Below are 16,143 nucleotides of genomic sequence, written 5' to 3'. Positions count from 1 at the left end.
TATTATTGGTTGTAAGTTTCCCTGGCTTTTCAAACTTTATTTAATATAAAATGAGATACAAACTTTTGTAACTGTGAACCTCAAGAATGAATTGCAGTAAGACTGCTAGTAGTATTCAGGAGTGGACATGAAACTGTTTCTGAAAGACCAAGGCTTCTGGGAAGAACTTGCAAATCACATGATTAACACCCATTTACCTGTGTTAAGCTAGAAGTGATTCTGAAACGCCGAGATCTATTGGAAGAATCAAGCTTTTCTGCCCTGTTGTCTCACCTTTGCTTTCCATTCAGCAGTTTCCTACTAACAACTGAAAGCAGATCCACATTAATCCACTAACCCAGCATACCCATGAATCAGATGGTGATAAGCTTAATGACGTGTCATGGTTTAACCTCATCTACATTTAAAGTAGGAGTTAAGAAAATACATCACAATGAAGAAGAGTATCACTGGTGTTTTGCTGATTAACTGGTATGGTAATGCTGGCATCCATCTCCATCACTCACTATGGATAATGGATCAGTACTTAAATAAGAAGCTATAAAGCAAGCTAGAAAGATATAATCATCTTGTCTATACACAAAACTAAGTAGCTGTAGCACCACTTTCTGAACGTGCACTTCTCATTCCATTGGCATAATGAAAAAGGACAAGCACAATACCAGCAGGTACTAAGGTTTTCTTCAAGGCAGAAGAGCTTGGCAAAAAAAAGAAAAAACAGCCACTTCGAAAAGAAGTTAAAATGAACTACTGGATTTTGGCATGCTCCATACATATGTTAAAGATGCCATCTGTTTGTGAGTTTCCTTACATAATCAACAACCTAGACACTACAAGGATCCAATCAGCAAACAAAATCCAAGAAGACCCTCCAGCCATGTCAAATATTTATTAAGCTCTCTTGCTACAGAAGAGACAGAAAGAGAGAACAAAATAGAAAACAGAAGAGAGGAAAGTACATCTTAATTGTGTGGAGCTGACACTGCAGCCCTTATGTGTGGAAGGTGCAGAATAACCCTCATGTCATAGCACTTAACAGCAAACGCTGCTTCACTACCCAGTTTTAGCAATTTAAGAGAGCTGGACAATGGAAGCTTTTAAACCAAAAAAGATTAGGTAGCAGTACAATGAATTTGTGCTCAATCTTTCATTTCTCAATCAGCACTCAATTTTTCCCCTTACGAGTTTTCAATATGAAAACATGACATGGAGAATCACACAGAGTAATTTTCTCTTAAAACGTGAATATAATTTTAATTGATCTACACGAGCCCCTCTTCTCCCAACATCCCAACACTACTAGGTCAAAACAAGTTTTGGTACTCATATGTAAGAAGTAGGTTAAACAGCAAAGTTAATCCCTTCAGAAAGAAACACCTTTTTGTGCGGAAGTGACAGTGGCATTTTAAGTGCCAGCATTCAACTGGTTTATTGTATCACTACTTCAAATAAGGAAACACAAGGTATGCTGGACAATTATCGAGAGTTCTGACCAGCACACTTGATAATCCCATGCAGCAGCAAAATGTTTGGTTTTGAAAAAGAAAAGAGTTCTGTCAGGCTGCTTTTCTGCAACATTCATTGTGTAAATAAACATGTAATTTTAAGTATTTAATTTACAGAGACTGGATAATTCCACTTGTTCCAAACTCTATTTGTTTAAATATCTGATGTTTAAAATTAAGGTATTGACTTAAGTCAGTCCTAAAATCCTCAGACTCAGCCTTCCATAAGGGCCCACAGTCCATTTCCAGAGATGCACTATATATGTACAAAGATCTGCTCTTTCATTTTAGAAGTTGATAGCTTTGCCAAAGGATGCTGCTAGGTTTGCTTCCCTGAAGGCTTCCGACACTGTCTGTAGAGAGCAAACACAAAAAGTTACAAGTCATTAATAGCTACACGGAGTAACAGCATGTCTGTGTAATGGTGTTCAACAGTCCCTTTAGAAAACACTTACTGGATGGGCATGGCAAACTCTGGCTACGTCTTCACACGATGCTCCATATTCCATAGCAAGGGCAGCTTCATTCACCATTTCACCAGCACCCTGTAATTCAATGGTACTTGCAATTAGCACAAATCCTTATACAGTTGTGTCCAGGTTCTGCTGAATCAGTAACAGCTTAAAAAGAAGCAATTTCAGCTAAAAAAGAAAAGTTACGTTTTAACCAGCACTTCATCTGTGCTCTAATGTAAGTCCTAAGTACTTAATCTATTTGGTGACTGCTCAAACCCAGCATAAATCTAAACATTAATGAGAGTATTTGTTCTCTCATTCCTGAGAGTTGTGCAAAAGCTGGGCATTTTTCCATGGAAGGAAACCCACCCAAAACTTCAATGCTTCCCTGAAAAGTTAAACAGGTAACTAGATTTTTTAAAAAAGCGTGTTACTACACCCACACCCTCATTTTTATTTGCTGTGTTTATGCATATTTACTATGAGAATATATCTCTGAGGAGTCAAAAATAGTTAATTCTCCTCTCACATTTTTAGCACTCAGGTCCACAGCCATAAGATTTACCCCCACTGCCTTTCCCAATGAAGAAAATTAGATTTCTTTGTTGAGGCAGAAAAAGTTGTGCTTCCTTTATGGCATGCTAGTTTCTAAATTACTGCAATTGCAAGAGAAAGTAACTAGCATAGAATCTTATTGAGAGCAGTTTGGTGTTTCTCTTAAAGCTGTACACAAAAATGTATGGAAGTGTTTCTGCAAACATAATTTGAAAAAGAAAAATATTTACAGCTAAGAAACAAACCAGAAAAAATTAGGGTCTAACTTTGACCAAAAAAAACCCCAAACCCCCTAAACAGCAGAAATCCCAAAGGGTGTTTTTACTCTAAATTCCATAAATTACTAACCCCAGATTTGGTGACTGCAGCATAAGATTACCACCTTGTGAAGTCTTTAGTTGAAGAGAAGGGAAAAAAGAAAACACCAATGAAAAAGCCAGTCTTTTCAGCTCCCTCAAATTCCAAAAGCTGAATCGACAATTTCTGCTGTTCTCTCAAGTATTTGGCAGTATTCATAAAACCAAAACCCCAAACCAAAAAAACCCAAAACAAACAAACAAACAAAACAAAACAAAACAAAACACCAAAAAAACCCCACAACAAACACCACCACCAAAAAACCTCACCACACACAACTGGTCAAAGAAACCAAATAACTATAGCAATTCAAGAGGCATAAAAACAGCTGGGCTTTTTTTTAGTTACACCAAAGTAACTAAAAAGTAGGAAAGAGGGCAGGGGTGCAGAACAGAACTGTAAAAAAAAAAAAAAGGTTAACTCAAACCTTCCTGTTTACAAACACCACTTTTAACTCAACAACTATGCAACATTAAACAAAGAGAACATTACAAGGCCAAGAAAGCACAATTGATGATACTTACTGAGCCTAAAATATGAGCACCCAACATCCTGTCCGTTGACTTTTGACTAAGTATCTTCACCATGCCATCTGTGTCAGCATTTGTCTTTGCTCTACTGTTTGCAGCAAATGGAAATTTCCCAACTTTGTATTCAACGCCCTGCAAAACAGATGTTACTGAGTTAATGACCAACAAGAACGATGTAACTAACTGTCACATACATGAGGAGAAGCAATACAGAACTAAAAATGGGAGACACGGAGGAATGTACATAAATGATCACAGAAATAGGTGTAAGAATGTACTAAAAAAAAGATTATTTGCAAACAAACAATATTAACGTCACAAAATGCAACTCATGAAAGAGAACTGTTGCTCTTGGGAGAGTTGGCATGCACAAGAGCACCATTCACTCACACTCCCTAAGCAATAAATTCAAATGCAGAAATTTGGATAAAGTAGCTAGATAAACAACTAGAGAGTGAAATCAGGACCAAGGTGGAAAAACAGTTTTTGCCGGAAAAGAAAACAAACACTACCTCTTCTTTCAGCTGTTCTTCTGACTTGCCAACCCAGGCCACTTCAGGGTGGGTGTAGATCACAGAGGGAACACAGTTATAGTCAATGTGAACTGCTCCCCCAGCCATGCCTTCTACACAAAGAATGCCTTCATCCTCAGCTTTGTGGGCCAGCATAGGTCCAGCAACTACATCACCAATAGCATAGATGCTATCAGACCAATGAAACAGAATAAGACACTGTTTAAAAACATCCTAGCACACCTGGGCTACCTTACATGACAGTCTGAAACATGTCACTGAAAACTCTAATCAAAACAGATTAAAATACTTTATTTTAGCAGTTTCCATGGAATAGCCACACTTCAACAGGTACTTAGTGACATGAAATACACAGTGACTTTTAAATTACAAAACTTCAAAGGCTGACTAAAAATTTTTAGCTGCTGAAATGATACAGATATCTTGAGTTTTCTTTTCAGAAAAGGAAAATATGTTCGGTTATTAAAAGCCAGAAGTGCTTTAGTAAGTTAAACTTTAAAAAAAGTGTTCTGCATTAAAAAAAGGGAAAAAAAATAGTCTTACTTACTTTGGAATCTTGGTTTGGAATCTGTTGTTGACTGGAATTCTTCCCTTTTTATCAAGTTCAATTCCCATTTCCTCAAGACCTAGATTTTTTGTAAAAGGTCGCCTACCAATGCAAACTAGGAGCACATCACAAGTTATTACTTCTGCCTTGCCACCAGCAGCAGCTTCAACACTACAGGAAAATGAGAAGCAAAAATGCAAAGCTGTAAACTTGCAGCCTTATCTCTCTCTGGCTAGTAACTAGTATGTCCCAAGATGGGGACCTCCTGGCTGGGTCTGGCACCCAAAGCACTTCATTCAGCTTGCCTCATGCTTCCTCCTTGCAAGAGTTCAGCAGTAGAAGAGTGATGAGGGAGCAACACCTCTTATTACATTTCTTAAAAACTGTTAGAGAGAAATTGTATTTTCAATAGCAAATAGCATGAGCTGATAGCATCAAAAATATGCAGCAAAGTAATTGCCACCCAAAGCATAAATACTTGGGGGTGGGGTAGGGCCATGTACTCTGAGCAAGCTTTCTTCTGGATCAGGAACCAAACACCCTTCTAGCAGGTGCTGTGTATCCCATGCATCTGCAAGTTCATCTTTTGTTTTATTGCACCCAGAACAGGTTCAGTTCACACACTCTGAGAGCACAAGAACCAAAGTATGGGAAGTGAGGATAACAGAAGTGTGTTTGAAAAGCATACTCTGAACCAAAATGATACTCTGAAAGTAGAAAGAGACTACATGAGAGATCCAATCAGCATCAGCATGCCATGTAAAGCCCAAATCCTGAACCTTTACAGCGACGGATGACAGACTATCCCAAGCTACAGTGACACAGCAAGCAGAAGTCACCATATTAAGTCTCCAATGAAAAAACATTTAAGCTTATTTTTGTGAAGTAACATCAAGCATTTTTTCAACTAGTTTTTTCATAGAGACTCCATCAACACAAACAGAACTAGTGCGTACTTACGGACTTCTACAAAGCAAATTTGATTTGTGTGTTTCTATATTAACTGTTTATGTATAAAACTTCCAAGGTCTTGAGTATGACCATTAAAATAAGACTCTTCAGGGAGCTTCATCTATTTCTGTTCAAGAACAATAACATCTCTGCCATGGTTACCCTAAGGCAAGCTGACCTTCCAATATTTAGCCAAGAATCAATGGTTTGGAAATGACTGTATGAACAATCATGGTATTCATGCAAATTATACCAGAAGCAAGTATCTTCCATGAAAAGAATAGTTTAGAGTTCATTTTTATTACTGATCTCATTGTAACAGTGGTTTTATGCCTGCAAGCCCTCAACTCAAGTCAATGGAATCTCTCCCTGTATAAGCAACTTAGGACTTAAGAAACCCAAAATTACGAGCTCTCTAAGTTACAAAGCAGAATAAACATTTAACTGCACTAAAGAATTAATTTTCATTCCTGTTTAAAAAATAGTATCAGACAGTATTTTTAAATAGGTTTGATGGATTGGGAGGAAGAATGTATTTTGCATTCCTTTTATGTTGAACACTTACGCTACATCTATTTTTCCATCTGGTCTCTTGGTAGCACCAGTAACTTTGGTGTTCAGTTTAAACTTGAATCCCTGCTTCTGAAGAATACGTTGGAAGTTTTTAGAGATCTCCATGTCAATTCCCATTCCACCAACATGGCCCATGAACTCAACAGCTGTCACATCTGCACCAAGACGCTGCCAAACTGAACCCTGCAGTCACAACAATACAGGCAAAAGGAGTTCTTGAAAAGCAAACTTCAGATACTTGCACTCTAATATTTACAACAGACTGTAAACTCTTCTAAAGCAGGATAACATGTAACAGCAAACTGATCAGTTTCTACAAACATGACAGCATAAAATACAACAAGTTCAACTCTCCCCAGCATTTCCACTAGAAGATTAATCATTGTTTACTTGCAGACCCAAACTTCCAGGATCAAATGCAGGGAATTAGGCTTTTAAAGAAATAGCTAACAAAATAATTAAATGTAACTCATGTATGTTTTATACTACAGGTATAGAAGAAATTCAAAATCAAAGAATCTGAAAGGAAAACCCAAAGGGAATTGCTTGTGGTGCTCTAATACCACTACTAATTAATCAAAACCATACCACATAAAGGAAATTTTGTGCAGCAAAATGGTGCCACTGCTGGCCCTGTCTGTATTCATAATCTTAACCATGACCATCAGCCTCTCCAACAAAACCCATGTACACCTAATTTACCTGCAGTTACCCAATACATCCTATTTACCTGCATCGACCCAATACAGAATTTCACTCTGCTTACTCTTTCCCAGCCTAATGGTCAGCAGCTAAGCAACCACTTGGAAGACGGGTATAGCTTCAAGCAGCTGCAAGACCAGAAAATACAAATTCTTTTTGAAATGTGTAGGTGTGAGGCAAAAGGACTCAGATGATGATGAAATACAAAGTCTCCACTCTTTGGGTTGATAGAATATGTATTATCAGATCACATTAAACATCTCTTAAGATCAACTACTAAACATAACAGTTTATCCTGACTATCCTGGCATTCCCTCACATGCCTACCCCTCCAAAAGAGAAAAATAAATATGCAAGGCCCTCTTGTTCCTCTCTCATTTCTCTGCTTATCTAACCAGCTGCAGAAGCACTGACCCAATAAACACCCCAGCTTTTCTGGTAAAAAAATGGATCTAGCAGGCCATGAAGTCTGAACAGATTCACTACAACTCACTAAACTGCTAAATCACAGCAAAACCATCAAATACAACAAAAATAGCACCTTTTTCCTTTAAAAATTAAAGATCAAGTAGTTTAAATATCCTCTCACCAGTTCCACACCAATGACTCCTGCACCAATGACAACCATCTTTTCAGGAACTTTTTTCAGTGACAGAGCACCAGTGGATGACACAATGTTATCTTCATCAATCTAATGACAAAGAAATGCACAAAGGGAGGTTTACAATATCTTTTACATATTATACACAAAACACACAGAACAGAAAGCGCAATCAGGTGCAAACCATTATTACACATTAAATTGTGTGGTTATGAGACACTGAAAAGAAAGTACAATTATGGTCAAATACTTACAGTAATGCCAGGGAAGGGAGCAACTTCTGAGCCTGTGGCTATGAGTATGTTCTTGGTATTGATAACTTGTGTGCTGCCATCTTCTTTAGTTGCAGTGACTTGGTTTTTGCCAGTTATTTTTCCAAACCCAGATACATGTACAACCTTTAGTAACCAGAACACAGTGAAGTCAGGTTCAAATATATAAGTTAGGCTACATTTCACCTGAATCTCACTAATGCTTAGAGATGCTGCTAAAAAAATCTCTCTGCATCACTACCTGGTACAAATCACAAAGTAACTGTATACTATTCCTTTAAGGTGATTAAGAATGAAGGCACTGGGCATTTAAAAGTTCTCTGGAAGAGAAGCATTCAAATTCTACCCTTGTCTTATCAGTCACTCTAATGTATGTGGCAACATGAAAATGTAAGAAGTAAGAAATTGAGATCAGAAAAATGGATATAGCTCAGTATATAATCCAAACTAACCTTGTTTTGTTTAAATAAATGAGCAATTCCACCTGTTAAGGCCTTCACTGCACTACTCTTCTGTTCCATCATCTTCTCTAGATTCAAACGGATTCCTGTAACTAAGGTGGAAACAGAAAACTTACATCAGGCATTGCAGTGTGCAAATGTTAAAGGAGCTAACCTCAACACAGTTAACAGCTGGCACAGAAAGATGTGTTGAAAGGTCCTGCTAAATGCTACAGGTTACATTCAACAACTGCTATGCTGGAAATCAGGACTGCACTTTTCAACTATAACTTACCTATCCATTATTCAGAGTACAAAGAGCACACACATCTCTAAGCCTCCAAATGACAGATAAAGGATATTAGTTATAACTATAAATTTATTCTGGCCAGAAAAAAATACTAATCAGATTTGAAAGAATGAATTTACTTCTTGGTGGAAAACAATTATGTAAGAGGCACTGATAACTTTTCACTCACTTTCAATTCCTCTATTAGCAAAATCTTTTCCATGGGCCAAGTGATACAGATGTGAGTTGTTCAGCAAGGCCTAAAACAGACACAAACACACAAAAATATGAATTTGGACATATATTCACAAGAATAAGTTATTTATTATACGGAAAAAGAATTATAATATTTACAAAATGTTCTCACTAGTAAGTTTGACATATATGCATTTGAAAAGCTGTATTTCAATCCCAGAAACCGTACACAGTAGCTCCTACTGAAAAATGCAATCAAGTTACATATTTTACATAGAAAACAGTTAAATCCATGCCTATCCTTTTTGTTCATTTCACCATAGAAATTGATAATTACTCCACAGAGAGTTAAAAAAAAAAAAAAAAGGAACAGACCAAGTAGACAAAAAGAATGATAATTCTGACTAATGGCCAAAGAGAAGATACAGAAAAACTGGATGAGGAAAATCTACACTAAAATGCCTGTTAAGATTTTAGCCTGTTTAGACATACATGAGATAAATTTTGAAGTTTTGTGCTGAAGTTTCTATAACTGCATAGCCAGCTGAGATGAAGCTGGATAGCTCGGAGCTAGCTCAGGTACATGGATCTTCCAAATTCAGATATTCAGAGCCTCAATAACTGTATTTTGATTAGAAATAACAATATAGTTAAGGCAGGATCTGACTAAGAAAATTAATTCGTTTGTTATAGCCACTCCAAATGTGAAATTATCTGTATCTTTTCAAGAACAACAGTGCAAGTTTGCACAGACTTAAATCTAAAGCAGGCACAGTAAGATTCAAAGGGCATTTTGAAATACTTGCCTTATCTACATATGTTTAAGTAAAACTAATACCATCAAAATAAGGTAATTCAATTTTTTATCAATCGTCTTTAAAAGTCATTTCTATACTTCACGTAACTGTCACAGCCCTGAATCTGTAACATCCACATTACTTAAAAGATGCAACCATGGCTTAAGACTTCAGCAACTAGAAAGGAAAAAAAAAAATCCACACCCAATGTATTTTTTTGGATGGTTTTCTGGAAAAGGAATATTTGAATCATGTGTTATTGCCTTGGTGTACGCAGCCTACACATCCACTTAAGTTTACTGCCATTCAAACGAATTCTAGATAGCATTTAAGTTTAGCCATGGGTTCAACAGTATTTTCATAGGAACACTAAAGGACAAAAAAAAAAAACCAAAAAGGGACTTGAGAAGTTAGTTAAATAGGTCCTAGCAGAGTTTCAAACTTTCCAAGTAATACTGTGTGGATTACCATTTTTGAGTGGTGATTCAATTAAGATACTCTGAACTTCATTAAAACAATTACTAAATGTTTAGAAAAATTAATATAATTCTTCTAAAATGTAGTATTTATACTGTATTGTCTTCTTCCATGCAAATGGAACCTCTGGAGCAAAAGGATCAGAAACAGCAACATAGTTAGGAGGGATCTTGTTAGGAATATTATGTCTGTTACTACAGCCATCACAAACCTGGCATGAGCAGTGTCTTCCTTCACCTGCTGGTGCTATTGAGGCAGATTCCCCAGCAACAGCACTGGTCTTACAAAGGCAGAGGTCTGAAATGACTTTAAACTAGATTGGCAATGTCAAGTATGAAGTTCTTAATTTCTTATTGCTTCTCCTTTCTTTCAGAGTGCATGTGTTGGACTCAACTCTTTCTCTCCACATCTGCATTACCACAAACAAGCACCACCAGCCTCACCCTCCAGGCCCTTCTGTACATGTACATGCACCTTTAGAAACTCCTTCCTAACCTCCTTCCAAGTGAAGCACATCATCTCAGCTGTTTTTAATGAAGATATGACAAATTACACACACTTACCTTGGATGGAATACATCCAACATTCAAACAGGTTCCCCCTAACGTTGCATTTTTTTCTACACAGACAGTCTGAGGAAAAAGAACAGAGGAAAAAGAATATTTTTTTAGTAATACTATGCCACCATCTCCTTATAGGCTAACCCACAATTTAGAATTTATGGCAAAGACATTTGTCTAGTAATTCTGCCTCTAAAAATGTCCCATTAATTTCATTCCTAGATTTATTTTACAGCTCATATTTACCTGCCCTCATTTTTTGGTTAACTTAAAACTGACAAAATAGCTCTTTGCAACCGAATCTCCACCAAAAGACAGTCACTGCACCATTCATACTTTCATACAAGTGCTGTGCTACTACAAAAATCTACAAAGTAAGTAATAAATACAACACTCAGTCCAGTGAAAGATGTTGCCCTAACAATTACAGAAAAAAAACCTGCAAAAAGCAAAACATGTAAATCATGTGAAGATTTATAAAAAGAAAACAACTGGTAAGTGAATTGGCATAGATTAAAATGCCATGAAGTAATCTTTTCTTCAAAGAAAACAAAACAGAACAAAACCGCCAAGCCACAAACAACATTTCCTACCACTGCTATAAAGTTCTACCAACACCTATAAAGAAAGAAAAAAAACAAAAATCAAGCAAAGCAAAACCAAACAAAAATAAGGTCAATACCAACAGGGTGGAAAATATTTCATCTCCTTCTCATTAACCTGACAACATCAAAGTGTGCAAAGGACAAAAACAACTGCCAAAACTTCATACAAAAACAGATCACTGGGAGAGAGAGTGGAGGAGACAGTATCCTAAACCATTTTAGTAGAAGCAAAGGAATTGGCATCTCCTTTGGAAGTCACACACATTCAAAATAATTGTTCCTTCACTCTTGAGAATTCCAGTCCACTGAGAGGCAGCTACCTAGGTGAAAGCCTTTCACCATTTCTTTTAATTGCTGCTTTTGTGCTAAGGTAGGGGTAGTGGTAACATGAAGAACAGAATTCACCAAATCACATCACAAGAACATTCTGAGACATGTTTATCTCCCCCACCTCCCCTTCCTCTTGTTTTAAGCACATGAAATCATGAAACACAACATAAGGACTTTAAAAGCTGCACCATGGATCAAACAGCACCAGACTGCTCCTACCTCTACCCGGTAAGGATCTTCTGTCTCATCCATTTTACATAAATTTTAATGACAAGGCCAAGCAAAGCTTTTGAAAAGCCAATACCCAGAGAACACTATTGGCAATAATATGGGATGCTGTGGTGGTGATACAAGGACTCAATGTTTGTGCTAGCAGAAATAGCAATAACATTGAAATTTAAGTAATTCAGTAGAGCAGAATCAGATTCTTCCATGGATGGTGTAACCATACAATCTTTTTGTCAGTCAGCTAAAAACATCTGCTTATATTCTTTAAGGACACCAAAATCATATTTATTTAATGACAATGGTGACATAGTTAAGCATGCCCAAGCATTTTCCCCTAACTGTGAAACAGTGTAACAAAAATATTTTTTGCTATGATGAAAAACAGAATCCAGAGCACTTTTTAACTCCCTTGTGTATGGTATCCTATTGTTAATCACACATAGGAAGGACTCAAGGACAGTACTGTTCCAAGAAAAGCTGCTTTATAGCCAGCCACAAGAATAGCTTTAGAATAATCAAACATGAACTCACATGGCAGAAGGCCACAGTCTCAATTAAAACCTGCAGCACTGAGCACCTTTTTTTCTCAGGTCACTAGCTAAGTAACCACATACATCCAGAAGCAAGAGTACTTATGACAAAACAGTAACTCATAAAGATGTGTAAAGGCAACTCAATTATTTTGCGCTAGGTCACAGTCAGATGTGACAACAGAATCTCAAACATTTCTATTTGGTACAGTTACATATTAGAAGGTTAAAAGATATCCGAAAAGATGTTACTGACACCCAGTTGTGGGAGTCCTGCCCAATGAGGAACAACACTCAGAATGACAAATTCTTCTGGAGGTTATCTAGTCAAACCTCCTTCCCCAAACACAGTCAACATCACAAACACTGAGGGTGGTGATTCTCCCCCTCTACTCTGCTCTCATGAGACCCCACCTGGAGTACTGTGCCCAGCTCTGGGGCCCCAACACAAGACAGATGTGGACCTGCTGGGGCGAGTCCAGAGAAGGCCACCAAGTTAATCACCGTGCTGGAGCAGCTCTCCTATGAAGACAGGCTGAGAAGGCTCTGGAGAGACCTTACAGCAGCCTTCCAGTGTCTAAAGGGAGCTTGCAAGAAGGCTGGAGAGGAACTTTTTCATTAAGACATTTAGTGAGAGAAACAGCCTCAAGCCGAAGGGTGTAGATTTAGATCAGCTCTTAGGAAGGAATTCTTTACTGTGGGGGTGGTGAGGCACAGGAACAGGTTGCCCAGAGAAGCCGAGGATGCCCCACCCCTGAATGCTCAAGGCCAGGCTGGATTGGTCTCCGAGTGACACGGTCTAGTGGAAGGTGTCCCTGCCCACGGCAGGGGAGCTGGAACAAAGCCAGCTTTAACATCCCTTCCAACCAATCCATTCTGTGATTCTATGATGTATTAGGCAGCTCAGGGCCTTGTACAGCCAAGTTCTGAAAATAATGAAAGATCAAGACTATGTGGGCCCCCATTCCTGTGCTTCACTGGAACTCATGACCAGGAGTTCTTATCCTTACCAGGTGTTTGGTCATGAAGTTTATTTTTGGCAATTCAGAAACATTGTGACATATCAAACAGCAGAAACACGCTCAAGACTGCTAGCACCACCTTCTCAGCGTTCCAGATAATTACAAGAACAATAATGCAGTGCCAAGAATGTCAGTTGGTCTCACATTAAGAAGTGAAGGCAAAAAAATATTCTGAAGTCACATTCTATATTTTTGAAAGTTTAAAAACACCTGAAAGATATTATACACATACAACTCTCACAACACTTAATTAAAAGACACACTACTAGTACACATCAGACACAAAATGCCTCTTCCAAAAGGTGTTCAAAGCCAAGAGACAGAACAAGAGATGAACATAAATAAATGTAACTAAGAAACTACAGTATTTCTACACACATTTTTGCCTCTAAAATTCTCACATGGCAGTAGAATTCAGCTAATTACATCCAAAAAGCGTATCAGTTGAATATGGCTTTTCCCCCTTCTGAGTTCCCTCAGTCTGTTCTTCAGAATAGCTTTCCCATGGTCTTTTTGTCATTATCTCTTTATTTTTTCCCTTTGTTGAGAGAAAATTTCCTTCCTAGCCCTGTTTTCCCACCTTCTCTTTCACAAAAGTATAAGCCCACCTCAATTATCAGTTCCAACCAAAAGTAAGCTGTCCTAAGCAGCTCTGTTACATGCTAATAGCATGTAATACATGCTGGAGTAATACAGTCAGACCTCCATTACAAATTCTGCATGATCTGAGTAAGCAAGGTAAGGAAAGATTAACAAAAGATGTCAACAGCCTCTGGTGGCCCAAGATGTGTCAGAAGAATTACAGTATCACACAGACACCTTCCAAGTTCAACTGGATGAGTATTCTGCTATCTGAGTGAGGTCTCACCTTAAATCCAAGCTGAGCTGCCTTGATAGCAGCAACATATCCTCCAGGCCCAGAGCCAATAACTGTGACATCGGCATCAACTGGAACAGAGAACCGCTGAGTTATTGTTCTTTCAGCAAAGTAACTGCATATTAAGAATTACGCAAGTTAATGAAATAGAATTAGATAAGGACACTATACCTCATATCTGAAAGTAACTTTCTGGACACAGGGAATGGCTGTGTAAAGGTATTCATTCCACAAGAAAAATAACCAGTCTTAAATTTCACAAGGAAAATAATGTAAAATAAGGTCAAGAAACTGAATTTCCCATCCCTCTTGTTCTAAAGCCTTTAAGAACTTAACCCAAGACATCTTGATAGTTTACTCTAACATTTTTTCCAACATAGCTTCTGCTAATGTTTAGCACAAAACATTAATGCTCACTGAATGCCCCAAACTTATAAAGGGGAAAACACGGCTGCAATAGGTATCTGTGCAACCTCTGTTGACTATAGGGCAGTGGGAGCTCTGAACTTTGTACCTAGTTCGTATCTTGTAACCACAATCTCTTTTAGAATATTAATTAACATAAGAACAGTGATGGTGAAGTTCAACTCTTATCTACAGCTTCAGCTTGAAATCAAATTATGCAAATAAACCACTATTTTCATCTAAATCTCCACCCTGACATGGTTTCATCTGGAAGACCGACTTCTGAGTTTGCAGTATTGTGTTTTGTGGGGGTTTGGGTTAGTGGGTTTTTTAGTCCAAAAAAGGTTTCTCACAAGAAATTACCTTGATCAGCATAAGATCTTTGTGGCACTGCACAAACTCCCTGAAGACCATGATGAATCCGATCAAACTGGCTTCTCTAGAAAGGAAAAGAAAATAAAAAGAACCCCTCAGTTTTATAAGTTTATGTCTATCCTTGAGGGAAAATAAGCATCCAGTCACATACAGATGAACACACAGCTACTGTCACCAGCTAACCAAATCAGGAACAGCAGGACTTAGCACAGTGGGCACTGACTGGAACAGACTGACTGGCAGAATTTGCTCTGCCACCTACCTCTCTGTCACCTCAGTCTGTCATCACACCTGTTCTCAGGCCAGTCTCACCTCAGGCTGCCTCTAACTACTTTAAACTCTTTATATGGGGCTCTCAAAACCACATAATGACATAAATTAGACATCCACAGGAGTTTATGAAGAGTCTTGTTCTGTAACCAACCCCTCCAGCCAATTCCTACGAACAGGCAGGTTTCCTATGAAACCTCAGAGGAGGTTTAAGAAGGCAAGTTTTTTTAACTTTTATGAAAAAGTAATGGGACAGCACAGAACAGCTGCTACAAACACATCGAGGGCCGATCGCCCTGTAACCGATTACAGGATGACCCTGGAAGCATTTGCGAAGTCCCCAGCACCGCAGCCCAAAATCCGGGGCCGGCTGACGGCGGCGCTTTCTGCAGCCACCACGGCCGCGGCCTCCCCGGGCCGGGACACCGGGGGACAGGCACCGACAACGCTTACGGCAGCAGAGAGGCTGGTCCCTGCTGCTCACGACCTTCAGGGCCGCCGCAGCAGCCGCGTCCCCTCCGTCCGGCCGAGCGGCGAGGGAAGGGGACAGCGGAGCAGGGAGGGGAACGCGGCCAAGGCCCGCGCCCGCCTCAAGGCGCCGCTCCGGCCCCGCCCGCCCTCACGCACGCCCCCGGCAGGCTGAGGGGTCTGAAGAAAGCCCAGGCCCGAGCTGCCCGGCGCGACTTCCGTCCCTTGTCCCCTCCCTTGCCCTGGCCTCGCCGCCCCGCCGGTGCCGTACCCGAGCGAGCGCACAGGAGACGCGACCCCAGCACTGCATGTCCGCGGTGCCGCCGCGCCCCGGCCGCTCAAGGACTCCGCGGACGCGCGCAGGCGCAGTGCCGGGCGGGCTGGGCGGCGCGGCCGGGGCGGGGCCAGGCGGGCACGGAGCCCTCAGGGCCGGGGGCGGGCTCGGCGGCTGTCGGGGCGGCCTCGCCTGCGCCGGGACGCCCGCAGCCGGTGACGCGGGAGCGCGTCCAGAGGGGGGTTTGGAATGTCTCCACAGAGGGAGACTCCGCGTCTGCCCTGGGCAGCTGTTCCAGTGCTCCGCTACGTTCAACGTAATGAAGTTCTTCCTCATGTTGCGGTGGAACTTCTTGCGTTTCAGTTAATGGCCACTGCTCCTCTTCCTGTCGTCGGCACCACGGAAAAGAGTCTGGCACAT

At 39.8% G+C, this 16,143-nt stretch overlaps 1 protein-coding gene across 1 annotated transcript; it reads right to left on the bottom strand.

Moving 5' to 3' along the window:
- Nucleotides 1-875: 875 nt before the first annotated feature.
- Nucleotides 876-15,817, bottom strand: DLD (dihydrolipoamide dehydrogenase). Its single transcript, XM_066182904.1, has 14 exons — nt 15,721-15,817; nt 14,700-14,775; nt 13,923-14,002; nt 10,343-10,411; nt 8,501-8,570; nt 8,034-8,134; nt 7,564-7,707; nt 7,298-7,399; nt 5,999-6,189; nt 4,483-4,653; nt 3,915-4,104; nt 3,397-3,534; nt 1,961-2,050; nt 876-1,858 (listed from the first exon to the last, which is right to left on the bottom strand). Exons 1-14 carry the CDS (start codon nt 15,757-15,759, stop codon nt 1,793-1,795), a joined length of 1,527 nt encoding a protein of 508 aa, XP_066039001.1. The 5' UTR covers nt 15,760-15,817; the 3' UTR covers nt 876-1,792.
- Nucleotides 15,818-16,143: the final 326 nt, after the last annotated feature.

This window comes from Chamaea fasciata, unplaced genomic scaffold (genome assembly GCF_029207755.1).
Source record: "Chamaea fasciata isolate MVZ Bird 193981 ecotype frontalis unplaced genomic scaffold, bChaFas1.0.hap1 SCAF_5, whole genome shotgun sequence".
NCBI classification, from domain to species: Eukaryota; Metazoa; Chordata; class Aves; order Passeriformes; family Sylviidae; genus Chamaea; species Chamaea fasciata.
The sequence above is the reverse complement of the archived record's forward strand: the minus strand, read 5'-3'. Positions and strand labels throughout refer to the sequence as shown.